This window comes from Podarcis tiliguerta, assembly GCF_965153285.1.
Source record: "Podarcis tiliguerta genome assembly, chromosome: 10".
NCBI classification, from domain to species: domain Eukaryota; kingdom Metazoa; phylum Chordata; class Lepidosauria; order Squamata; family Lacertidae; genus Podarcis; species Podarcis tiliguerta.
In genome coordinates this window covers 5,616,467-5,644,003 of record NC_139543.1, presented here as the reverse complement: position 1 = coordinate 5,644,003, position 27,537 = coordinate 5,616,467, and the positions used below count along the sequence as shown (strand labels likewise).

Here is a 27,537-nt window from a genome sequence, read left to right as displayed (position 1 = left end):
GTTGTGGCAAGCAGTGCCACTGTGCCAGCTTTGGAACGTGTATAAGGCAATGTTTAAAGTTTCCGAGTGCTCTGCGGAGGGGGACCATATTTGTCACTTACGCCTACTTTCATAAATAGCTCGTGATTTCTCATACAGCTCATATGGGTCAGGTTTCCTTGGGTCAAAGGCCTCTGTTGAATCAGGAAAAGAACTCCTGTGAAGGGCAGGCGGAAAGGGGATGTTCTGTGGGATAGCTGGAGCAGATAAACTTGTCTGTGGACTGCCTTGATTCTCCCATCGTTCCATCATCTATAATAAATAACAGACAGCAGAAAACAAAGGTTTAGACTGAACACCTGCAGGCGAGGGCGACGTCTTGTTTATACAAAGCTGTACAATGCCCACGCGGTTCATAGCTTGCATTCTGTACCTACTCAGAAATCGGCCCCATTGGGTTTCACGGGCTCACGCTCAAGTACATATGTATAGGTTTGCAGCCTTGAGCATTTTATCAATAATGAATGTGATTATTACAAGGTAAAGCACGGTTTGTATTTTATCTTTGTCCTGTGGTCTCAGTCAGCAGATACCACAGCCATCAGCACTTTTTTAAAGAAGCGTGTTTTGCATCAGTGGGGATTTGGGCTGTGATTTGCTGAGGAATTTCATCTGTACCTGGCTGAAGCAGCTTGGCTTCTCTTTCCCTGCCCTCCCCATCAAGAGTCTCCAAAAACAGGAATTGATGTATTTGCAGAGTGCATGGCAGCTAGTACTATGTAAAACAGGAGTGGGGAAGCTTTTCCATCATGAGGGCCACATTCCTCAGTGAAGAATATAAATAATTTTACTCCTTTTGCCATTTCTGTTATTCCCTTCGAGAGAAACACAACAGAAATATGTTGCATTCACCATGTGAAAAGTAGCTAGACTATTGACTGTTGAATATTCTATAGGAGGCCTGTGCTTAGTTGACACATCAGAAATGCTTGAAGGTCTTTGTCAACAAGTTGAAGACAGGGATGAAACCACTGCCAGCTGATAGGCTTTTATTTCTCATTCTCTCTCTCGTTCTGCTTCCCTTTTCCCAATAGTGGCCAGTGTTGTGGGGCAGAGCCACAAACTGCCCTCCTGACACCGCCATTGCTGCTATTTGGCCTCTGGCTGGCCTTAGCCCATGTCTGTTGCCTGGCCTTCAGAAGGTTGCCCAAGAGGAGAACATGGCCCTTTGGCTGAAAATGGGGTTTCTGCCCTGAACTTCCTTGGCTCGAGTTTTCCCGCAGGTCTGAAATGTTGTTGCCTAGCTTAGATAACAAATACCTGCCTGCAGCCAGGCCACAAGGCAGCCAGGATCTAATATAATCTACTTACCTTTGGGCTAATCCTATTGAGAAATGCTTTGTGAATTATGCTGAACAGACTGGTGGAAGCAAGGAGGATTAGATGTTAGGAAGAAATACTAATTAGCTAGCTGTTTTTGCAGAGAGTTTTGAAGCACAGGAAGCATGGTGGTTCCAGGTCAAAACACAGGAACAAAGGTTACAATATAATCCTAAGAATGCTGTTCCATAGGTAATCCCCACTAAATTCAAAAAGGCTTACTTCCATATTGTGACCACTCTGCAAACTTGCTTGAAATGAGGACGGTATAAAATCCTGAAGAGGTAAGATGTGCTGTGTGATCTTATGGGGTTTATTTCCAGGTGTTTATGGTTAGAAAGGCATTCTGATAAATAACCACATAATACACAATCCAGCTAAAGTAAATAGTATTGTTCTCAATCTTAACTGATGTTAATTTGATGTTCCCACTCAGTAGCTATAATGGGAGGGAAATTTTCAGGGAAATTTTGTAACAAGGCTTTGGGTCCCGAATATACATGATTGCCCCCAGCAGCACAAGCCCGGGAATCCTCTGTTTTAGAGCCGGGGTGGGGGTGGGGGCCCTCTGGTATCACAGGTGGCATCCCATTCATGGACCTCCCTCTTCACTGAGGGAATGGCACTTGGGCCATAGGACTGCCACTTGAAGCACCCAGTTAATTCTCTCCCACTGAAACTGAATGCACTCAAAAGCAATAACTAGCACATAATCACATGTCACAATGCAAAGACTTTGAGAAGAAAACTTACAGGTTTTGGAGTCTTCCATGGTGAAAAGAATCCTAAAGAAAGGAAAAGAAAAGAAAAGATCAGTGCACCTTTGTTTTATTTTTATTATGCAGATTGGACAACAATAGACCTCTTTGTTGTTTGTTCAAATGTGAAATTTTTATTAATGTTGATGAGAGCATACAATAGTCCCTGATGGGAGATAGGAAGGGCCTAGAAGAATATTATTAATCTGAACATCCAAGGTCACCTTAACTTCTACTCAGTGGAGTCAAAAATACATTTGACATTATCTTTAGAAAGAGCATGGTCAGGCACAATTTTCCAAAATTCAATTCACTGCTTGCTCAAGTTGTACTGGGACCTAGCGTGTGGATTTCAAGGTAATCAGCAGAGTATCACTGAACGCAGCTGACAACTCAGAATAGCTACAATACTTGACTATAACATAAAACATATTACATTATATATAAATTATGTCATCAAGCAACACTACCAAATAAATCAAGGAATAAGTCATTTTCTTCTGCATAAATAATCCTGGAATTATTCCTTCTCCTAAGAAACTTCTTATCTTCTTATGAACACCAAAAACTTCAAACTCAACTTGTAGAAATATGGCTTGTTTATTGGAGAATGGAACGAGCAATATATTGATAATTAATATTGATACGGACATATCTAAATGTTTTAGGGAGGCTATAAAATGAATAAAGAAAAGACCTATTGTTTACTTCGGTAACAGAACACAATGAAAAGAATTGCTTTATATGTGGCTTCTATGTTAAAAACAAGTTTCAGACAGTAAGTACATGAAAAGTGGAAGGCTTTTTTCATGGAAAAGTGTCTGACTTTACGCATACTTATTTTTGAAGGTCCAGAAACATTTGTCCAAAGACTGTGGACTCAGCTATATGGCTGCAAATAAAACGTTTTAAGGGTGTTTAAAGTGCAATATACAATGTGACACTAGATGACGATGGTGAGCCTTATGGAAAATGTATTTTTTAAAACGCTTTTTAAAAAAGAAGCATTTTCAGCATTTTTTTATATAGGTATAGATTCCACCTAAGTTTTTCCACCCTTTTCAGGATTTGTGTTACTAGAAAACAATGCCTTGATAAATTTAATTCTTTCTAGTATGTTATGGGAACTATGACTGGGACTGGAAGTTTTGCTCCATTCACAGACAGTGTGCTCGTTCCTGGAAGGAGAATTAGGTTCACCTAGGGGACCTTTCTGTGAGCAGCAGAAGGCCCCCCACCCCATCTATGTAAGCGTGGTGTCGGGGATTTGTGTAGGAAAGCACCTTCTGTTCACAGAATGAAACTTAGGATCCAAGCCTCTGCCGTGATATTTAATCAATACACTGAAGATGTCTACACTTGATCTAAATGTTAAGAGTAAGAATTTGGGCCTTGAAGCAAAATGGGACCGTGTGGAATCCTTCTACTGATTGTTCCCCTGACTTCACTCCATGCCCACCCACCCAGCAGTCCGTCAGCATTCCACACTCACTGAGCATGTGCAGTTCTTACTGGCCTGTTTTGAGTCCCCTGCCCATTTTGGGTTTTCGCTCCATTATGGATTGCTGGTGTGTGTGTGTGCGCAGACTCACAGCTACATTAAAAACTGTGACTTTTCCACCGATATTTATGACCAGTCATTTCTACCATCCATAGTGACATTTTAAAATAGTTTCCCAGTGTGAGCCTATCTAGACAATTAAATGTTTCTTTCTACTGTTTTTCTACCTATACAGTGGTGCCTCACAAGACGAAATTAATTCGTTCGAGTTTTTTCGTCTTGTGAATTTTTTGTCTTGCGAAGCACGGTTTCCCATAGGAAATGCATTGACGGTTTCCCATAGGAATGCATTGACGGTTTTAAGAAAAAGGCGCAAGACGTTTTCGTCTTGCAAAGCAAGCCCATAGGGAAATTCGTCTTGTGAAGCAACTCAAAAAACAAAAAACTCTTTCGTCTTGCGAGTTTTTCATCTTGCGAGGCATTCATCTTGCGAAGTACCACTGTACTGTATACTTCATCCCTCCTCAGTCACTCAATATTCAATGTCACTGAGTATTTCTGGGACTGCTTGGGTATTTTTTCCTTCATTCTTAGGCTTTTTGGGGGGTACGGGTACCTGATATTTCCTTTTTGTGCGTGTTGGTGGTACCATTTTTGTTGCAGCTCTGTCATTATGGGATATGTGGTGACTGCCAAGGAGCCACTCGTATGCTGTGTTGGATTCCATGATCCAAGAAAAGCTGGTTATATGAATGTAAGAATAAATGAATGAATGAACATTTGAACTAGAAACGGAGAGAATGATTTTATATCAAATATTCATTAACATTCTGTGGTATTTAAAAGAATGGCTAGACTAATGTTCCTTGCTTGTAAAAGGAAAATGTAATTATAACAGTATTCTCATTCCATGGTGTGACGCTAACCTCAACAGGAGCGTTCCAGAATCCATCAAATTCCATGAGTGGGCCTTCTCAATAGGTCCCCCACCCCTGCAGTGCAAAGTAGCCATGTTCAGCCCAAACCTCACCCAGGGAATGGAAGAACATTGGTGATATACCATCAATTGAAACAACCATTCTTCTCTATGCTCAGATTGCTGGGGTAACTAGGATAGGACTTTATGACAAAACATGCTCACATATTACCAATGGCAAGAGAGCACATTTTAATCACAATAAAGTTACCAGGTGGGAGAGCAAATATGCTCTCTGGCAGCACCTATGGTAACTGCCCATCAAGGAATAAGACCCCACTCACTGTCTCCCTTGGTATACCAGGCAGTTTCATTCCTGTGGCAAATGGCCTTGAATTTTTCCCAGCAGGAGATTCTGGAAAAATCCATTGGTGGATTCTGGCTGAGATCAGTGACCTTCAGTCATGTGTTATATCTCCTTTGGAGAGAGGTTCATCTCACAAGGAAACTCAGAGGATTCAATAAAGCAATGTCACCCTTGTTTTTGGCTATATTAAATATCCATGTAGATCAGTCTGACCCTATCCTTAGCAGTGGCGTAGCGTGGGGGGTGCAGGGGGGGCCGGCCACACCGGGCGCAACATCTGGGGGGGGGGCGCTCGCACTCGCAGCTCTCTGCCCCTACCTGGCTCACTCACTCTCTCTCACTGCAGTGCTGGCTGTGCGAATCCGATCCGAGCCGCCGGGTCGCCGGCCACTGTGGAGGGGAGGGTGCCAGGCGTGCGGTGCGGTGCGGAGAGAGAGCGAGGGACTATCTGGGGGAGGGACAGTGCAGCGGGGGGGGGGGGGCACAAATTACTTGCCTTGCCCCGGGTTAGGGGGCGCAAATTACTTGCCTTGCCCTGGGTGCTGACAACCCACGCTACGCCACTGATCCTTAGCAATTACTTCATAGGCCTTGGACCTGAAGCACTGACCAAGAACCAATCATTCCTTACTGATCTGAAAGAGGGTGTTGCTCTGCTTTGCAGGCTCCTCATAGCCCTGGAACCACCACAGCCTGACAGGGTGACCAGCCACTTTCTTCCTCCAACTTTCAACGTTTATTTTCAGAGTGAAAATGCTGTGTCCTAGCTGCAGAGACCAGGAAACAAAGCTGCCGAGCCGTTCTGTTCCATCTGGAACAGTTTTATTTGTTCTATAATTGTAACTGTTTTATCTGTATAATTGTTTATTATATTGTTATAATCCGCCCTGGGACTTTAAGATGAAGAGTTCGTAAAAAACAACAACAAAAAACACCCTTATAAATAAGTAAACAAAACAAAACAGCCCCTGTAGCTTCAGGGACTCAGCTCTGAAATGGCTGCATTTATCCTGATTCTTCACTTTTGGGATGTGTTTATAAGATACATTTGCATAACAGTTATGTACATTTCAATAGGGAAACATAAAGCTACAAATACTAGCAAACTAAAATGATTGTGTATCCCACTATACGTGGGGGGCGTAGGACACCAGAAAGGCTGTGATGTTGAGGAGGACAGGATCAACAGCAGATAGACCCAAACACACTTTCAGCCCAGCAAGAAAAGCTCTACACGACAGCCATCTCCCAAACATCTAGCTAACCATGGAAGCTACAGCAGCAGGTGCTGCTGTGAGCTTTGCTGTACCTGCTGGTTTTACCCTGTATAAGATTTTATCCTTTTACAGCCCAATTTTTGTGTGTACAGTAATTGTTTTCCAGCTTCTCTTGTAAGCCATCCAGAAAAATTGTATTACTGGGCAAGAGGAAAATGTCAATAATAAATATAGTGGAGTAAAAACAAAATAAAAACAAATGGGTCAGTTCCACAGAGGTCAACGTCAAAACCCACACTGATATAGACTCTACCCCAAATGGCATTCCTTGTTAATTGAATTAACAATTGCCACCTGAAGCATGAAGCTACTCTTATTTTCAGTATTCAAAAATAGCCTCTGTAGGAGTGCCAAAGATAGAATGGGATATTTTAATAAGTACACACAGTTAACTTTTCTGAAAACAGGCTGATTAAAAAGATGGGTAATGCAATTATATAGGGACGCGGGTGGCGCTGTGGGTTAAACCACAGAGCCTAGGACTTGCCGATCAGTAGGTCGGCGGTTCAATTCCCCGCGACGGGGTGAGCTCCTGTTGCTCGATCCCTGCTCCTGCCAACCTAGCAGTTCGAAACCACATGAAAGTGCAAGTAGATAAATAGGTACCGCTCCAGCGGGAAGGTAAACGGCGTTTCCATGCGCTGCTCTGGTTCACCAGAAGCAGCTCCGTCATGCTGGCCACATGACCCGGAAGCTGTACGCCGGCTCCCTCGGCCAATAAAGCGAGATGAGCCCCGCAACCCCAGAGTCAGCCACGGCTGGACCTAATGATCAGGGGTCCCTTTACCTTGAATGCAATTATACAGAGACAAGGTGGGGAGTGTCACTCTGAATTGCCCCTGCTCCAGGATACTCCATTCCATACCCATGAGAACAACTGGTGGGGAGGGGCGGCCCCATGGACCTGGCCTCGCACCAGCAGTATTGCTGCCACGCTCTGAGATGGCACAGGGCAGGGAGGTGGTAAGGTGATCCCAAATCACTCCTGCCTCACTGTCACCCTGCCCCTGCCCCACCCTGGAACCCAGCAGTGCTGCCACTGCCAAGAGGCCAAGCAGGAGCTTCCTGCACTGGGCTATTTGGGAATTAGACCCTCTTAAGTGTGTTTTTTAAACCCCCAATTTCTTTTTCCTACACTAGGGAAGCACACTTCCCTAACCATGCTGCTATTTCCTTCTCATTTCTCAGCTGTAAAAACTTAGCACCCAAGTTCATTGTATCAACTACAAATAAAGCCTCGTGCAACTTAACCAGTATAATGAAGACAAGCGGGGGGTGGGGTGGGGGGGATGTAGCTAGAACACTTGTCTTTGCATTCGGTTTAGCTCTTCGTGAAGGAAACGGGCAAAGTCCAGCTTTTAGTTGAGCCCTAATCTAAGATGGAATCTTCTGGCAAATGAACAAATTACCTGGTCACATTCATTTTATTTTATGGCACTTTGTAAACATACACATAGTTTCTACCTTCCACTGTTGTAAGAGAAGCAGTCTCACCTACTGGCCTGGCAAGGCCATTTACAGTTTGCAAGGCTATTTACAGTCAATATCTGTCTTTCATACTGTTCTAGTAAGTATGAAAATTCTTCTATTTGGAAACAGGGCTCCAACTTTTGACTTTATAACCTGCTTTTCCAATTCCTGTCACAGCTGTGCCTCGCGAAGCTCTCTCTCATCCATTCACACCATACACACACACACACACACACACACACACACACACACACACAGTGGTACCTCAGGTTAAGAACTTAATTCATTCTGGAGGTCCGTTCTTAACCTGAAACTGTTCTTAACCTGAGGTAGCACTTTAGCTAATGGGGCCTCCCACTGATGCTGCTGCGCCGCCGTGCAATTTCTGTTCACATCCTGAAGCAAAGTTCTTAACCCGAGGTACTATTTCTGGGTTAGCGGAGTCTGTAACCTGAGGTACCACTGTGTGTGTGTGTGTGTGTGTGTGTGTGTGTATATTTAAAGAAACATTAGCTTAAGATGTTGTGCACTCTTTTGAAGCTTCTGAAAATTTTCAGCGATGAGCATTATTCTGGATGCTAATAACAAGTAAGGTTGCTGAAAGTTTAGTTTAGTCAATGTTTGGAAGTGAGTGAACTCAGAACCTTTACAATAAAATTTAAGGAAGGGGTCACAAGCCTGTTGTGTCCCAGAACTACAATTCTCTTAATCTCTAATCACTGACCATGCTAACTGGGGCTGATAGGAGTTGGAGCCCAGCAACCTCTGGAAGGCCAAAGTCAGTCACTGCTGATTTCATGGCTGCCATCTTGTTTCCACATCACTTGATGCATGGACGATAAGGTCCATAAGACTTCACTTATTCCATTTTATCATCAAAATGTCTCTTCGCATATGGCTTCCTCGGTTATTTTGCAAAGGAACAGATGGTTGCCTGACACTTTCCAGGGGGATAATTGATCTTGGTGCGTACTTTCAAGGTCCTGCGTGATGCAACCTTTAGTTCACTTAATCAAAAACTTTCTTTCTCAAAGTACAGGTCATTGTTTTCACGTTAGGTTTACATTCAGTTTTGTGGCAGTACTGTCTTCATATTTTAAAGGACAAATTCTAGGTTTTAGTTTTCATATTAAAAAGAGACCAGGGCTGGTCCAATCTATTTTGGCACCTGTGGAGAACCACAACATGGTGCTTCCTTCCCTGCTAGGAAAGAAGGAATGAGTGTAGATCTACATCAAGAACTAGGTTACAGTTCTCCATCGGGGACTGGTGCCCCTGTGGATTCTGTTGTCTGAGGCAGTCACCTCACTTTGCCTCTTGGGTGGGCCGGCCCTTCTGTGGATGCATATTGGGGGCACATTGGTGATAATCAACTCCCTTTGGTTAGTTGGTACCATGCCCTTGTGTTGTACTCAGGGATCCTTAAGTTCTTATCCTCTCTGCCCCCCAGAACCCCATGAGGGTCACTAGGAAGACCAATTGACATGGGCATCCAAGTGCCCCACCTTTATCATTAAACAGACCCTCCAAGTATCCCTATTTTCCAGGGACAGTCCTGGATTTACAGAAGCCATATCAGTTTCTGATTTGATCCCAGAATGTCCCGTTTTCCCTGAGAATGTCTCTATTTTCATCAGATAAATGCTGGAGCGTATAGAGTTATGAGGCCCCCCAAGCCAAGGAGGTAAGTAACTAGGCAACCTTTAGAAGACATCTTAAGACAGCCCTGTATAGGGAAGGTTTTTTAATGGTTAATTTTTAATTTTTTAATTTATGTTGGAAGCTGCCCTGAGTGGCCGGGGCAACCCAGTCAGATGTAAGGTAAAGGTAAAGGTACCCCTGCCCGTACGGGCCAGTCTTGACAGACTCTAGGGTTGTGCGCCCATCTCACTCTATAGGCCGGGGGCCAGCGCTGTCCGCAGACACTTCCGGGTCATGTGGCCAGTGTGACATCGCTGCTCTGGCAAGCCAGAGCCACACACGGAAACGCCGTTTACCTTCCCGCTAGGAAGCGGTCCCTATTTATCTACTTGCACCCAGGAGTGCTTTCGAACTGCTAGGTTGGCAGGCGCTGGGACCGAACAACGGGAGCGCACCCCGCCACGGGGATTCCAACTGCCGACCTTTCGATCGGCAAGCCCTAGGCACTGAGGCTTTAACCCACAGTGCCACCCGCGTCCCCCCAGTCAGATGAGTAAGGTATAAATAATAAATAATAGAATTATTATTATAGTGATGCCTCGCAAGACGAAAAGAATCCGTTCCGCGAGTCTCTTCGTCTAGCGGTTTTTTCGTCTTGTGAAGCAAGCCCATTAGCGGATTAGTGCTGTTAGCGGTTTAGCGGCTATTAGCGGCTATTAAAGGCTTAAGGGATTAGCTGATTAGCTGCTAAAAGGCTATTAGCAGCTTAGTGCCTTAGAAAAAGGGGGTGGGGAGCGAAAAAAAATTGCAGGAACTCGCAAGACATTTTCGTCTTGCGAAGCAAGCCCATAGGAAATTCGTTTTGCGAAGCACCTCCAAAACGGAAAACCCTTTCGTCAAGCGGGTTTTCCGTCTTGCGAGGCATTTGTCTTGCGGGGCACCACTGTATTATTATTATTATTATTATGGAATGGAACATCCCTATTTTCACTGGAGAAATGTTGGAAAGTATGCATTAAACCCACAACAGAACAACCCAATTGATTGTAGCTGCCACCACGTACTGAATATAGAGCAGTAGGACTCTACTGCAGCTTAGCTAAAAGGCTCAAGACAAAGTCTTCATGGTCTCCTGGGATTAAGTCACACCAACTGTACTTTAACCAAACAAATTGATTTTTGAAGAAAATCTACTGAACTTGGTATTGCAGTCAAATAAAGAATAAAGAGTTGTTCTAACTTCTGAACTAACCCTATTAATATAAGCAGGTCGTTCCTCCTGCATGCTTAAGGGCAAGTTAAGCCTGGAATCAGCGGTCTCTCTTGTCTTCCTGGCAGATCAACAGAATGGATTTCATGGAGCTTCACCACCTGACCCTAACAGAAGACCCCCAGCGCAGGGCTGGGCTAAGCACCCAGACACAAAACTGACACAGAGGACAAAATAGCATCAGGATTTGGGCAGGCGTGAAACAAGGGTGGCGATGGTTGGCCTTGATTATGAAGGAACACAAATGGCCACTGAAAACAGCCCCCCCCCCCATAATTTAAACCTACTTTCCCCCCATAATTTAAACCTACAATGTGATAGCACTGAAGAGAGAGATTTAGGATTCTTATACATGGATTCAAGGACACGAATTAGTCTGGATAGATGTACAGATTTAACTATTTATAATCACAGGTAAAATCTTTCATAAGAAAATGCAGAAGCATTTCAACTGGATTTATGAAACGCAAAGCAAAGCGGTAAAAAGAAGATAAAGGGAACCAGCAGTTGGACCAGAAAAAGAGTTTAAAACCCATATATGCTTTTAAAAGGTTAAATGTATTTTAAAGAATGCCCCAACGGTACAGCTGGTTTGAAAATTATAGCAAGTTACATTGATAGCAAGCATGAAAAATGGCAACAGTTAGTGGTCCATTAATCTCACAAATAAAAATCATCATCAAAAGTTCCCCCAAGCTGCTAAAATTAAAGTGTTTTACCTTGGGGCTCAAAAGCAGGTTATAGGTGATTGAAAGCATAAGCTGTTCAGAAACACTTTGGTGGTCTAATAGGCTGTCAGTCTCTCAAACTCAGAATAATGAGGGTGTGTCATGGAACACGGAGGCTGACCAGCCCTATGTGATCTATTTTTATTTTATTTCATTAGCAGAGCCCAGGATATGCAAAGCAGAGTCAGTCAGAAAATGGTTTTTTAGAGGCAGAAGCAACGACATTGACTTCCTGTACCCCATTTACCTCAGGGTGACCTGCCTATGAAAATACAAATCCACAAGTCTAATGCCAATCCCTAAAAATACCAATGAAAATACCTGGACATTAACCAGAGACAAGCCAGGGATCAGAGACACTCCTAGGAACTAGCTTTGGCTGTTCAGTGGTGAGATATGCGATACCTGTCAACCTAAGATGTGCAGTTATTTCATGTTCCCCGAAGTTCCTCCCAAATAATGCTATCCACACAGGAGACCATAAATTGCGACACAATCCTGACAACAACCGTACCACAGTCACAATACTACAATTAAAGAGTAGAAAACCATAAAAAGTGCATTCAGAGTAGATAAATCAAGACGTTGAGCCAAGTCATAGACTACAGCTTCAATCACACTCTGCTTAAAAGATTTGAGGCCTGGTTCCCTGGGTTTCACCGAGAAAGTGCTAAGGGTAACAAGAACAGGGCCCAGTCATCTTGAGTGGTCATTTTACAAAAGCTCATACCCTCCAAGTGTCCCTATTTTCCAGAGAAAGTTCTGAAATTACAGAAGCCTCCTGGTTTCTGATTTGTTCCCAAAATGTCCCAGTTTCCCCTTTTCCTCCCCTCCACGTCTCAGAGAACTGTTAAAAGTGGTGTGTGGGTAGGTGCAAAAACAGAGTCCTGTTTATATTGGGGGGAAAATCCTGCACCCAGTGAAGGAAATGATGAAGCTGTCATACGAAGCCCTTCCTATAATTTTGAAGGTGAGGAGGCAAAACATGTGGAACAGAGAGAGGAGGACATGATAAGAGATGCTGATATATACACGATGGAACTCAAGATGGTGGACATCAGGATCTTAGGTAGTTTCACATTCAGCCATTAACCAAGCAAGGTTGCTGCATCAAGTGCCTTCAGGCATACATAGTCTATCTCTTTCTGTCTCTCTTTCTCACACACAGGTAATAGAAAAGGTACTTGTGCCTGTTCTGATTCTTTCACTGATTGCTGCTTTACAGTCTTGTTCCATATACAGCTACAATTTCTACCTTTGTAGGCAAGCCAGTTAAACTTGGATTTGGCCACTATGAACGCTGCTGCTACCACCACTGTTCTTGCCGGGGGCGAGGGGAGAATATAGGCGGAAACGTAGAAGGGTTTGGGTAGACATTAGCACATATAAAAACATAATAAAACATCAAACATTAAAAACTTTCCGATAGAGGGCTATCTTCAGATGTCTCCTAAAAGTTGTATAGCTATTTGTCTCCTTGACATCTGATGGGAGGGTAGCTTTCCATGTTCCTATGACCTAGCTGAGCTTCCAAATGCCAAGTGGTTAGCTTAACTGTGATAGACAGTAGCAGCCATCAACTTTGGGAGGATGACCCAAGATAACATGGGAGGAAGTAGCTGCTGTTCTCAGGTCCCACTTCTGTTGACCTCTGAAGTTTCTTTCCTGCTAATCCAGGACAGGTGAGTGTCTGTCAGGGGAGCACCAAAGTCCCATTGCACAAGCTCTTCTGCACAGCCAGAATTACTTCCAATGAAAGGAAGGAACAGGCCAAGGGCTGTTAAGTTTGTATTTGGTGGGCTCTGCCCCTAGTCTAGGCCGGTGCAATGACCATGAATGGTATTGTGGTGATGACACAAACGTCGTGGGAGATTGTGGGACTGCTGACAAGAAGGCACACTAGTGTGGAAGTGAGAACCAATGGGGAGTGGGGGGTGGAAGGGCCTCTTAAAAATAATGGCACTGAAGACCCAGCAAGAATCTCTGTCCCACTGAAAGCCTGCCTGCAGTCAACCACAACTGACATTCTGTCGGGCCCTGCCATTTGATTTGATTTCAGAATGCCCAAATGAAAATGTCACACACCAAAGAACCCCTTTTGGTAGGAGCTACAGGCTCAATATGAATCTTCTCTCGTTTCATTGCAAAGGCAAATGATGTAAACAAGAAGATCAGCAAAACTTGGTTTTCAGTGGTTTACAATGCACCTATGGCTGACTGCACTCCACAGGTCTTTCTCGTATAAAAATGCTATCGATGTATTTCATATTCTAATCAGCTTTACCTATAGTGCTTATAATAGCAGAGCAAAATAAATTAGTATTTAAAACCACAAAATACTCCATGAAGCTCCTATTTAGCTTTTCCTGATAAAAGCCAGCAAAAACAAATGCTTATTGCTGTATTATACTGTATTGTTTAATTAGTGTTTTTATGGAGCAGTCAAGTAATTTCGTTGTCCCCGAAGGGGGCAATGACAATAAAGATATTATTATTATTATTATTATTATTATTATTATTATTATTATTATTATTATCATCATCATTTGATTTTGTATAGAAAACCAGTTGGGGGGGGATGGCGACTCCCAAATAATGGCATGTACCGCAATGCATTTCAACTTTGTAAGTTATATATGATCTGTCAAGCTAAAAAAAAACCTGGATTAAAATAAAGGATCAAAGGCTGAATAAGAGCCCTTTGTGGTCTTGACCATCTGAAGCTCTCTCAGCTTCTTTTCTCAAACATAAAAAAGGTAAAGGTACCCCTGCCCGTACAGGCCAGTCTTGACAGACTCTAGGGTTGTGCGCCCATCTCACTCAAGAGGCCGGGGGCCAGCGCTGTCCGGAGACACTTCCGGGTCACGTGGCCAGCGTGACATCGCTGCTCTGGCGAGCCAGAGCTGCACACGGAAACGCCGTTTACCTTCCCGCTAGTAAGCGGTCCCTATTTATCTACTTGCACCCGGGAGTGCTTTCGAACTGCTAGGTTGGCAGGCGCTGGGATCGAACAACGGGAGTGCACCCCGCCGCGGGGATTCGAACCGCCGACCTTTCGATCGGCAAGCCCTAGGCGCTGAGGCTTTTACCCACAGCGCCACCCATGTCCCCTATATGCATATATATATATGCATATATTCATTCTATTCACACTCTCCATGCTTCAAATTTGACAAAAATGGCAGCAAAGCCTGCCCTCCTTTGATTCCATTAGCAAACCACCCTAGATTAAAGTACTTGATATGACACTTTGAAGAGTTATAGCTAAATGGCAACAGAGGGGGCATTACAGAGGGTGTGATTTTTATAAAAATGATTTCCCAGTAGTGCAAGTTCAACTTCAAGTTGGTATTGGAAACATCAAGGTGGGATGGCTCCAGTTATGTAAATTGTGACATTCTCCCATGGATGCAGGCAACAAGGCCTCGTACAGAGTTTGAAGATCTTACTGCTAATGCTAGCTCTAAAAGCAAAGGATTAGTCTCAAGTATTTAGAAGATCTTAACAGAAATTGTGACAGGCTCCCGTAGAGGATTGAAAACAGTTTGGGAGACAGGTATGGGTGAGCAGATTGATGAAGTGAAATGGACAAATCTGCAATGCTCTAGACCAGCAAAGTCAGTGTTGGCCCACATAAGGAAAAACACGTCAGAGCTTAGCCCCAAGATGGTGTAGAACTCTCATACAGTACTGTATATCTATTGCCCGATTATAGAAAATGTTGCATGGTTCGAACATTGCAATTTGGTGAATGTGTGAACATTACCATTTTAGATGTTATCCATGCTATGTGGGTTAGTCCCAGATTTACAGTTTCTGATTTGATCCTGGAATGTCCCGCTTTTCCTTAGGATGTCCCTATTTTCATTGAAGAAATGTTGGAGGGTATAGAGTTTTGTGACCCCAAGGGAAGGAGGTAATTAACTATACAACCTTTAGAAGACATCTGAGGATAGCCCTATATAAGAAAGGTCTTTGGTTTTTTAAGTTTAAACTTTATAATGTTTTTATATACGTTGGAAGCCACTCAGAGTGGCTGGGGCAACCCAGTCAGATGGGTGGGGTATAAATAATAATTTATTATGGAATAGGACATCCCTATGTTGGAGCCTTTTGGTGGAGCTTTACTATAGATGCTACCAGTGCAAACAATCCTTCAAAAGCTGCCTGCTGGATTCTTGGAAATTTGGAATGCATGAGTAAACTCCAAGATAGATTACTTCTGATTATGCACCCACTGGATAGAATTGTGTACATATAATTGGTAGGTGTCCTCTGAGGAGTGGGTTTTTTTTTTTTTGTATTTGCTACTTTTGTTTTCTTTGGTTATGCATAAAACCCAATGAAAATTAAAATTAAAAAATCTACACCATTTGAAACCTTCCTGGTTGAGCAAAGTTACTCCAAAGTATGCTTCGAAGCGACTGTGAAATCGCCAAACACTCCAGATATTTGAAAGCTGCAGAACAATCTATCCAGGCCAAGAGGGAGCAATTCTCCTTAATGATCTCCATGGTGTGGTCATAGATAAAAGTTATGAACGCAGTGCCAGTAGAGTGCTCAGATTTAAAAATAATGTGTCCAGAGCTGTGTACAGTGGTACCTCGCAAGACAAATGCCTCGCAAGACGAAAAACTCGCAAGACAAAAGAGTTTTTTGTTTTTTGAGTTGCTTCGCAAGACGAATTTCCCTATGGGCTTGCTTCGCAAGATGAAAACGTCTCGCGCCTTTTTCTTAAAACTGTCAATGCATTTCTATGGGAAACCGTCAATGCATTTCCTATGGGAAACCGTGCTTCGCAAGACGAAAAATTCACAAGACAAAAAAACTCGCAGAACGATTTAATTTCGTCTTGCGAGGCACCACTGTACTCAGATATGGCTAATACTGGGGGGGGGGGGTCCCCACTTACTCAAAAACCTCCCCTCCCTCAAAACAGATTGGAAACTCATGGCTTGTTGGGTGGCAGATCTGCTCACGGCAATACCCACTTAACACCTTGTGCTTATAGCACCACACTTGGGTGTGATTTTGTTCTTGGGCTGTGTACACACAGTAGCAGCCGGTGTGGCTGTATCCCTGCACCCAATGCTGGGCACTGCTGCCAGTTACTGAGAGGGAAGCAGCGGGGACTTCAGCATGGCACACTGGCAGAGCCAATCCAATGCTCCCACCTGTGATTCACCACCTCCTTGCTCTTGCCCTTTTGGTAGCCAGCAGTGGTGCATGGCACTGGGAAGCCAGGGTAGTGACACAGCCTTGCCCACACCCCACTGGCCTCTACTTGCATACGTTTATAGCACACGCACCCACCCCAAGAAGCCTTGGAACTGGGGCGATGTGCTTTAAATGTATGCTATGTATGCAAAAAGCCCTGACTATTTGCTTTCTTAGAATTCTGTATTTTCTAAATGAGGCACTGCTCATTTAATGCCGAGATATCAAACCAGCAAAGGATACAACCTCTACTCTACAGTTTGAACAGACACATGGCATGGTCACGCTCATGCCCTCAAAACATTATCCACTTCAATATATGACACCAAACCATCCAATCAAATGGTACAAGACAAAGCTGACCTTTCAATATTTGAGTACTTAAAACAGCAAGCACCAGGGGATCAACAATGTTACCTAAGAAGTAGGCACAAACTCATTGCAGAAAGGGGAGGTGTTGTATCCTGCAGAGCCAGGGGAGGGCTCACAAGGGTCTGGATACTCAGGGTCCCAAAGAAGGCTTCCCACACTAACAGGCTGATCAGGTCTTAGTAGTTTATTTAAAGGAAAAGCAAACTCAGAACACAAGGTATGAAGGCTCCCTCCTTGCCCCTGCTTCCAGCAGTCTGTGGGACAGACTCCACAACAAGGAGATGGCTTGTCCACACCCAGGCACTGGAGCAAATGCTTCTTATACAGCAGAGCAGCCCACAGGTGGCCATGATCTCCACCACCCTCAAGGTTCCCCACAGGTGGCTGAGACTGCATATTCGGTCTGGAGCCTCGTACCCCACCCCCATGGATGAGGGTAACTCCCTTCCTTCAGCAGGTCAGTTAGCCTGCTTCCCGAGTGTGTTGTGTGAAAGCTTAGCACTACAGCTAATTGCGAGGTTATATGGAAGCACAACAATCATCATTCAGAAGACCTTAGCAGTTACTGAGGCAATCCAAAGGGCTTATGCTTCCCAGCAGGGATTTGGCTGTCAACTGATGACATGTTGGCCATGATGAGCTAATTTCCATTGAAAGGAACAGACTGCTCTCCATTTTATGTGGCTTCCCATGGCTTTGTGAATTGCCTCTGAATGTGTGACTTTAAGAAACTTTTTGTGGTTTAAAAAATATAATCAGTAAGGACCAACAGTTTCCCAAGGAATCTTTTCATGTTCATGTTCATGTTCAGAGAAGTATAAACTAGTATTCACTATTGTTCAGTCACAGTAGTGTGTAAATTGAAATAAAAACAAGAGTAGCAAAATTGGCTATTGAATCCAGCTTCAGAAAACTATTTTGAGGCATTGGAATATAGGGTATGAATGTAAAAAAGTCATGTTCAAATCTCAAGTCATCCTTAGTGGTTAATAGTTTGCATTAGAGATGTCGCTGTCTCTCAGTCTAACGTGCCTCACAGACTTGCAAAGCCCATGTATTTCTCCTCTTAGATAGAAAAGAGAAATGTAATAAATACATTAGTTTTAAAACATCCAAATGATTTAATGATCAAGGATGACATCTTGAACAAAGGCTGGAAAGTTTAGGAAGCATCCCCAGAAAGTGAAAGTATGAGAGTTCAAAGTGGGATGGGAGGAAGTGGGGTTTGGCCAACTTTGGAAAACAGTGAAGATACAGACAAAATAAGTAACTGGGTTCTGAACTTATTGAATTTCACTCCCATTATTGATGGTAGTTGCTTGTTCTTGAGTGCAATGCAAAAAGAATGTCATGGGGTACAATTTGAAAGGCCAAACGTATGTCCAGTAAAATAGGTGTAGCTCCTCCGTGTACAATAGAAATTAACAAACAAAGTTCAGCCGCTATTAGCTGATGCTTCTGCAACCGCAGCTGTTTCTCCTTGAAAAATGGTTTGCTCTCTGGGTTGTTAGTATCTACGCAGGAGAGTCTAAGATTAAACTGTTCTGAAAGCAAAGGTGGAATGTTACAAGCAGATGTTAGATCTGTGACAATCGGTCTCCTCACAGCTTCCTTTGCAAAATGCTTGCGAGTGTCAAAGGTTTTCAGTAAGCAGCTTTCACTTCGCTAACCAATAGCGCATGCAATGAAATGTTTCCACCCAGAACAATGTCATAGAATGTGGATGTGTGGCCTTATTTACAGGATTGTGGTCAATACCGTGAATAGGAGCATCCAGGAACATTATTATTATTTATTAAATTTGTAAACCAAAGTGGCAGTGCTGTGCTACACTTAAGCCTCACAGCAACACTGATAGCACTAGGGCAATTTACACAGATGCTATCCTACCAAAGGTCCACAATCTACAAACTGAAGGGAACAGAAAAAGGAAGCAAACAGAAAGGCTATCGAACAAAGGGGTCACATAGCAAACACCAGAATGTCATTTGACTAGGAATGTTATAACGTTGGTCACTTGACTTGTCTAAATGCATCTTTGCTATATGGAATGGTGAAGCAAACAAGAGATGTGAATTAATCCCTTCACAATGCCTCATGGGTGGGCTGGCCCTGTATATGGACCTGGGGGGTGGCTGCAGCTCAGTGACAGAGCACATGTAATCCCGGACATTTTCAGGTACAGCTCAAAAAAGACTCCTGCCTGAAATGCTGGAGAGTTGCTTCCAGTCAGATGGAACAAAGATCTGACTTTAGATAAGGCGCCTTCCTATGTTCCACATATAAGTTGGTGTATGCCTTCTCCTTTAAACATCTTCTAAGCCCTTTCTTCCCACATGTGCCAATATTACAGTCCTGTAATAATACAGTCCTGTGCCAATATTACAGGAATTACAGTCCTGACACTATGGAAATCATATGCCTCCAATGATCTCCAGGAAGCAAAGTCTCTAGAGACAAGTAGCAAATTGAAACCCCGCGGATGCGTTGGTGGTTCTGGCTAAAATGATGCTGAGGTTGTAATTCCTAGACAGCACAACCACTTTGCAGAGCATGGAATTAAAGTTGCTATTCCAAAGGCCTGTCTAGAGAAGGGTACGCAGTAGCTGACACAAAGCACAGGTGACCAGAGTTGAAATGATTTATACAAATGATTTGCCTTCAGCGCTAAGGTAAATAAAAGCAGCGCAGTTTGATTCTTAAGCGGGGCAGAGGCATTCTGTTTCCGATACCCTACCATGAATAGTGAGTGTGCAGGCTAAAGTGCCATTAAACCAGGGCTGGGGAATCTGTGGCCCTCCAGATGGTCCTGAATCGTGCAGTGAATTTTTTTGTAGGTGAACAGTTAGAGCCAGAGGCACCAGGTTTTGGGTGGGGGATATGTGTGTGTGAACATCGTGCCTCCCTCCCTTAGCTGGGCAGAAGCTTCCTGGGCTTTGAGAAAGGGGTGCCTGGAAAACATTTAGTGGACTAGCCTAGTCCCCTAACCTGAACTCCCATCATCCCTGACCAGAGGCCCTGCTGGCTGGGGCTGACGGGCGCTGGAGCTCAATAACAGATATGGGATGACAGGTTCTCCATCTCTGCTTCAGACATTCAATTAGTATGAGTTTTCGTATGTGCAATGCTTGGCACCAGTCATATGAAAGCACACATGAAATGCAGGTGTTCTTGGTAACATGCCAAAAGACAATGGAAGCCTGCAGGTACAATAAATAGTTTCTTTTTCTTTTTTTAAGGGGGAAGCGGCTGCTAATATCCTCTATTGGGAAGTTTCATTCATGTGGAAAGGAGAGACCGAATGCCTTAAGATCGAGAAGAGCTTTGGTAAATAAATCATCATTGCCCTTCAAGATAGCTCATCTAGCATTACGCATTGAAAAGAAAATATGAGCAAAGTAGGATGCACAACAAAAGAAAAGCCTGCTGGGTGCTTTAAAGCATAATGCTGTATCAAAAGACCCTGAACACCATTGCAGCAAAGTCAGCTGGGAAATTGGGGGGGGGGAGTGTCATTCAAAGGGGAGAGTTCAAGTATGGAACAAGTGCATTGAAGATGATACAAGTGGGGTACTAAAATAGTGTTTTCTTTATGGAGCAAGAGGATGCTGCCTTCAGATGAGATGCTGAACTGTGGTAAACACATTGATCAGTTTACTTATTCAGTGACTGGTATTAAAGAGCACATCCTTAGTCTCCTTCAAGGCAGGAAGCAGCAGTGTCACCCCTGTGCTCTTAATTCCTACCCCTGCCATCCTTTTTTCATTGTGCATCCATGCATAATCTCACTTATCTACTATTTTTGCCTTCCAGTTATTCCTCATGCTGGCCCCATCTTGCTTCTCCCCCCTCCAAACCTTTCCCCCTTTAGGCACTTCCAACAATTTCTCATCACCTGACATGTATAAAGGCTATGCAATATTAGATATAGCGAGGCTTTTAGTATAGCACCATAAGAGCCCAAACCTCCATCCAGAAAAGTGCATTCAAACTGTAATGAAATCAGAGGCTGAGGATGACTCAGCAACCAGCTTGCATGATCAGACTTAAATCATCTATGCTGGTTTAAAAGATTTAGTGAGTATGGGCAGGAAATGAATTAGATTTTTTCACATAATTTATATTTTTTGTGGGGTGGGGGCAGATTGTAGCAGCAGCTGCCTGTCACCACAAGGAGAAGGCACCAGTTTATTATAATACACAGAAGGACAACTTAAAGTCACATTGAGGGGAGAAAGCAAGCCTGAGTCTCTGTGACAACAGTGGTGGTACCAAGAAGATGAAAATGCAATCAAAGAGCTTGCTATTTGCCAAGGGGACCAGTGGGATATCCTATTAATTTGCTACTGGTGCTTAGATTTACCACTGAATTACAAAATATCAAGTTTCAGCTCCTGGTTGTAAGATGCATTAAGCTGTCAAGATCTTTTTGACTAACGTTAATTTGTGTTTAGAAACCTATTTCTGTAACAACAGGAAACCTAAGTGCATGAACAATGTAGCATTTAAATATTCCATTTTTTAGGCATGCAGCTTTGTGATGGATGCTGATGCCAGATCTCTCTCTCTGCAGATGCCCTACATGACCAGAGTAATTAGATCTTATTTAAATAATAATATACTTCACATAAATTACTGAGTCTGGCTTCTAAGTTATTTATTTTTATTTGTCTGGGGCCCATATCAGTTAGTGCTGTAAACATGTTTTAAGAGTTAAAGTTCAAACAAGGAATTTATATATTGATGGAGATTGCTGTAAGTCTTGTTCTGTTGGAACTGTAAATAAATACTTTGGGAATGTTGAATCTATTTTTAATTAGCCTGGGCATAATTCAACTTAGTTTTCTTTTCCTGTCTTTTATTTTGTTGACACAAATTACCTTTTCCCCCTTAATATTTTCCAACAGCAAGCAGAGGCTGTCTGGGGTCCCAGGTTATGACTTCACTTGCCTCAGAACGTGACTTCTGGTGGCATCGGAAGTCAGGTTCCAAGGTCTCAGAAGGCCTCTCACAGCATCTCTGAGGTCTCATGAGGCCTTGGACATGACTTCCAGTGCTTCACAAGCCATCAGAAGTTGCATCAGGGAGCCCTGTGGTGTAGGTGCTGAGCACCCACAACCAATTTTTGTGGGTGCTTGGGCCCCCAGGGCCCCCTAGAGATGGTGCACCTGACAGCAAGGAAGACATGGAATTAAATGTAGTAAAAACATAAAGCTTAAATTTTTAAATCGGAACTTTTGCTGTCATTAAATGATTAGAATCTTGATTTTTCTGCAAATGTGAATATAATCTAAAATCAATAAAAATTTAGAGAATTGTTTTGAAATAAACTCTGGTTTAGAATTTCATATGTATGTTATCTAATATACATTTGTTCATTGGTTTGATGTAATAAAAATGTAGAAATGTATATTAGATAACATACATATGAAATTTATAAGCCATACTACATTCCCAGGGCAGTCTAGGGACACTTATAGCCATAAAATTACATAGAACAATTCAAAACATCATTATAGCATACACAACAATTTAAACCAGGAGAAAACATAATCAAACTATCAACCAAAAGCCTGGATAAATAAAAAAGGTTTTTAGATATTTACTGAATGCAGATGGGCTATATATGCATATAATTCTGCATATCCATGGGATACGTCCAAGTGTGGATCTGTCAATTTCAGTTTCTCTCAGTTTCACATTAGATTTTTTTTTTAAAGACTTAAAAAAATTAATCAGAATTTTAGAGGAAATTTATCCTAATCTACACCTTTTTGCATGTGAATTTGTCTAATAACCACAGTTCCGCAAAGCAATTTTCCTTAATATGGAATGCCCTTTTGTAGGCTCTTTTCATGAATACATGCATGCTAGGGTTGGGTGAGGGAAAGATGGTGTCTTATTTCACTGGGCTAAAACTTTATCCATAGTATCTTCATTACTTTTTGCACTTGTGCTGCAGTTCTGAAACTGACAGAGCTCAACCCCCACCCCAAATTCTTTCAATACTGAAACATTTAAAGCACTTCTCTGAGGAAGAGATGTTATTTAAGCAATACAGAGTAAGTCTCAATGAAAATAATTTCTTCGAAGCACAGGAAACTGGTGAATGGCATTCTGTTAATTGCTTTGCTGTTTGCTTTCAGAGCATGAGATGATCCCTTTATTGGACAAACACCAATAAAAAATTGGGATGTGGGACTAGAGTTACTTATGAGGCCTGCAAATGCTTCATGGTTGTCAGAACCGCAATGTTCTTTAATTTAACATGTCACGTTTTACTGCACTGTTTCCAGCTTCCTCAGTATGGAAGGGTTATTTCCATTTTGTTAAGCGTGTCTTTTAAATCTGAAAAGTCTGAATCAATTTCTGTCCCAAAGAGAGATGGAGAGCTATAGAAGGAGATGGGAGTGTCATATGCTACGAGATGCATTTCCTTTCTTCTTTTAATGTGCTCATTTAATATGGAAACTAAGCTCTTGCCAATTGTGTTGGTGTGATGCTTCATCAGCATAGCCTTTCTGTGCACTCATTCATTTTTTAAATAATTAGTGCCACACAATATAATGTATGGAAATATGTGGTCTTTCCAATCACCACAAAGTGCTGACTGCTATTGATCCTTCTTGTAGAATCATTGGAAGTTATCAAGTTGGAAGGGACCACGAGGCCAACCTCCTGCAATGCAGGAATCTTTTGCTCAACGTGAGATTCAAACTCATGACCCTGAGGTTAAGAGTCTCATGCTCTCATTCGATTCTGGGACACCTTTGACTCTATACTATAGCATCCTTCTCCCTTCAGGAGTCATAAACAGCCTGCTAATTGCTGATTTTTGCACTGAAAGTACATCTACAGCACCATCTGTTTATTTGACTTTATACCCTTGTCCTACCTCTGTTGCAGACAGTCTCTGCTACAGTCCTTCAGTTGCTCTAGCCTCTTCTTCTCCCCCCCCTTTTTAGCCTCCTCTGATCTAAATCTTAAGTCAATCTTCTGATTTAAAGCCTGTGTTTGTCTTATTATGTAGCAAAGAGGTCTCCTCCGGACATCACTTTTAGTATGCATTCGTGATGTTCATAATGCTATTGGGGTGGTCCTATGCAACCCCGTTTTTAATGCTATTTGCACCTGCAAATTTTGGGGGCAGTCATACTGTTTCATTTCCAATCACCACAAACCCTATAATTTCCTGTGGAAAATCCATAACTTTTCATATCACAAACTCTCTGTTCTTGTTTTGTCCTCCTTTTCTGTGCTACAGCCCCTCTGGACAGCAATAATGGGATGGCACTGGGGGAGCATTGCAGAACAACTAATAAAGCAGAATGAATCAATTCCTGATGCACAATTATTGTAGCGAGAACATGTTGCAGTCAGAATACATCTGCAATAAAACACCAATCTGGAGAGGCCCTGAGAGAACCTCTCCATTTTAAGAAGCAGAAGGGACATGAAGCAAATCTAATGCTTGGCAAATGTTTTGGAAGTCTAAAGCTGAAATTAGGCAGGGCCAGAAAAACATGGTAAAGTGAAGCAGAGAAGCAAGCACTACTGTGCAAACCTTTGTAATTCATTAGTTAAGGATTCCAAGTCAACCTAGCCCCATATTTCTAGAACGTGGACGTGGTTCATAAAAAGACACTCTCAGATGGATCATTCTTGAGATCAACTGAATATTACAGTCCCTTGCTAAATCAATCCACATGTGACTTGTCCAAGGCTGAATGCAAAAGTTATACACATATGAAAGATCTATTAATCTTTGTTGACCAGGAACTGGCAATGGGGATACAATTGTCCTAACTACCCCTATACAAAAACAAACCACTTTAAGATAATAAAATCAAGGCTAATGAGGAGAAAGCAATGAATTTCTGTGGCAAAAAGCCTCTAGGTCGGGTGTGGTTAATGTAGGGCCCTCCAGATGTTGCCGGACTACAACTCTGATCAGCCCCCACCAGCACTGTCAATAGTTAGAGATGACAGGAGTTGTAGTATACAGCATCTGGAGGGCACCACGTTGGCAATCCCTGCTCCAGGCTTTCTAGCCCCGAGGGTGCTCCACACGGAAACATTAAGATTTTTTAAAAATATACACTAGGCTGAATTATTTAGACCTCTATATATTTAGCACGGGACGCGGGTGGCGCTGTGGGTTAAACCACAGAGCCTAGGGCTTGCCGATCGGAAGGTCGGCAGTTCAAATCCCCGTGATGGGGTGAGCTCCCGTTGCTCAGTCCCAGCTCCTGCCAACCTAGCAGTTCGAAAGCATGTAAAAGTGCAAGTAGATAAATAGGTACCGCTCCGGCGAGAAGGTAAACGGCGTTTCCGTGCGCTGCTCTGGTTCACCAGAAGCGGCTTAGTCATGCTGGCCACATGACCTGGAAGCTGTACGCCGGCTCCCTTGGCTAATAAAGCGAGATGAGTGCCACAACCCCAGTCGGCCACGACTGGACCTAATGGTCAGGGGTCCCTTTACCTTTTCCTTATATTTAGCATATGTTCCAGATATCCAGGTTATTTTAGGCTCTAGTTCAAAAGATGCTTTAAGACACCTATTTCCTTAATTTGATTCTCTTAGTACTAACATCTGCAATATTTAATTGTTTCTTATCTAAGCCATTTGGTTGCATGGCACTTGAACCACTATTTGGGGATATATTGCCATCACAGAAGCATAGATGCTTCTATGGTGTAGAATAAAAAAAAGGCTTTTAAGTGCTGTAGAGGTTAGTGCTGAGTGAATCCGATTTAGGATGTATGCTTTCCAGTGGCTCAAAGGTCCGGATAATCATTGTTAAGTATATGGTAGCAGAAAAAGCATAACTGTCCTAAGATATCGAAATAACACCTCCATTGTTGCACCACATGAAAAGCAGGATGTGTACTATGTAGTGTCTGCATTGTTAATGCAGACCAAAGGCAAGGTGCGTCTATTCCAGTGAGATTCTCTTGAAATTATAGTGGGGATATTTGACTCCAGCTCCCATCAGCAAGGCCAGTGATCACAGATGATGAGAGCTGCATTCCAAAAACAGCTGAATGGCCACAAGTTTCCCCTCTCTGTTCTAGAGACTCAGAGGAAGGAGCTAAACCCCAAAGAAAGGCAACTTTATCAACTCATGCAGTACTGGGCCGTGTTCAGAAAGTGGTGGTGGGGGGATGAGTGTTCAGACCCCTGGGCCCTCACTTGTGGGGTGCCTCAGGGTTCCGTCCTCTCCCCCATGCTTTTTAACATCTATATGAAGCCGCTGGGAGAGATCATCAGGGGGTTTGGACTGGGTGTCCATCAATATGCAGATGATACCCAGCTCCACCTCTCTTTCAAATCAGAACCAGTGAAGGCGGTGAAGGTCCTGTGTGAGTGCCTGGAGGCGGTTGGAGGATGGATGGCGGCTAATGGATTGAAGTTGAATCCTGACAAGACAGAAGTACTGTTTTTGGGGGACAGGGGACTGGTGTGGAGGACTCCTTGGTCCTGAATAGGGTAACGGTGCCCCTGAAGGACCAGGTTCGCAGCCTGGGAGTCATTTTGGACTCACAGCTGTCCATGGAGGCGCAGGTCAATTCTGTATCCAGGGCAGCTGTCTACCAACTCCACCTGGTACGCAGGCTGAGACCCTACCTGCCCGCGGACAGTCTCACCAGAGTGGTGCATGCTCTAGTTATCTCCCGCTTAGACTACTGCAATGCGCTCTACGTGGGGCTACCTTTGAAGGTGACTCGGAAACTACAACTAATCCAGAATGCGGCAGCTAGACTGGTGACTGGGGGCGGCCGCCGAGACCACATAACACCGGTCTTGAAAGACCTATATTGGCTCCCAGTACGTTTCCGAGCACAACTCAAAGTGCTGGTGTTGACCTTTAAAGCCCTAAACGGCCTCGGCCCAGTATACCTGAAGGAGCGTCTCCACCCCCATTGTTCTGCCCGGACGCTGAGGTCCAGCGCCGAGGGCCTTCTGGCGGTTCCCTCATTGCGAGAAGCAAAGCTACAGGGAACCAGGCAGAGGGCCTTCTCGGTAGTGGCGCCCGCCCTGTGGAACGCCCTCCCATCAGGTGTCAAAGCGATAAATAACTACCTGACATTCAGAAGATATCTTAAGGCAGCCCTGTTTAGGGAAGTTTTTAATCTGTGATATTTTAGTGCATTTTTGGTTTCTATGGAAGCCGCCCAGAGTGGCTGGGGAAACCCAGCCATATGGGCGGGGTACAAATAATAAATTATTATTATTATTATTATTATTATTATTATTATTATTATTATTATTACTATTATATAATTAAGGCATCTTCAAAAGGCAAATAGGAAAAGTACTTATGTAGGGGCAAGTGGAGCCAGAAAAAATAGGAAAATACTGTCCTGGTAAATAAAGACAAAACTTAAAGAGGGACTGCATGGTTAAAAGTTTCTTTGCTAGATTCAAATTGAACTTGAAAGCCTGTAGCTTATACTAAAAAATACAGATAAAATTACAGTTGTGTGCTTAACTTTGTAATGTTGTAAATACCGGTAATAATAATCACATACAATAATCACATACAATTGAAAAAAGCAATTAATTGATTACACTTTCTTTAGAGGGTTTTTAAAAATAAAAATATTTCCTACTCCATACTATGAAATATGGGTTGGCAGATAAAAGATACCACGTATGT

The 27,537-nt window shown here is 43.1% G+C and overlaps 1 protein-coding gene across 22 annotated transcripts in view; it reads right to left on the bottom strand.

Moving 5' to 3' along the window:
- The window catches only part of MAGI2 (membrane associated guanylate kinase, WW and PDZ domain containing 2), a 598,802-nt gene that overhangs the window by 89,849 nt on the left and 481,416 nt on the right, over nt 1-27,537 (bottom strand). For 15 of the 22 annotated variants that reach the window (XM_083399289.1, XM_083399304.1, XM_083399299.1 and 12 more), the window contains 2 exons: nt 2,113-2,144; nt 102-291 (listed from right to left, as the gene is read on the bottom strand). In XM_083399289.1, coding sequence (XP_083255415.1) covers nt 102-291; nt 2,113-2,144 — 222 coding nt within the window. The remainder of the gene's footprint in view (nt 1-101; nt 292-2,112; nt 2,145-27,537) is intronic. The other 7 variants (XR_014502057.1, XR_014502058.1, XM_083399302.1 and 4 more) reach the window with 1 other exon arrangement.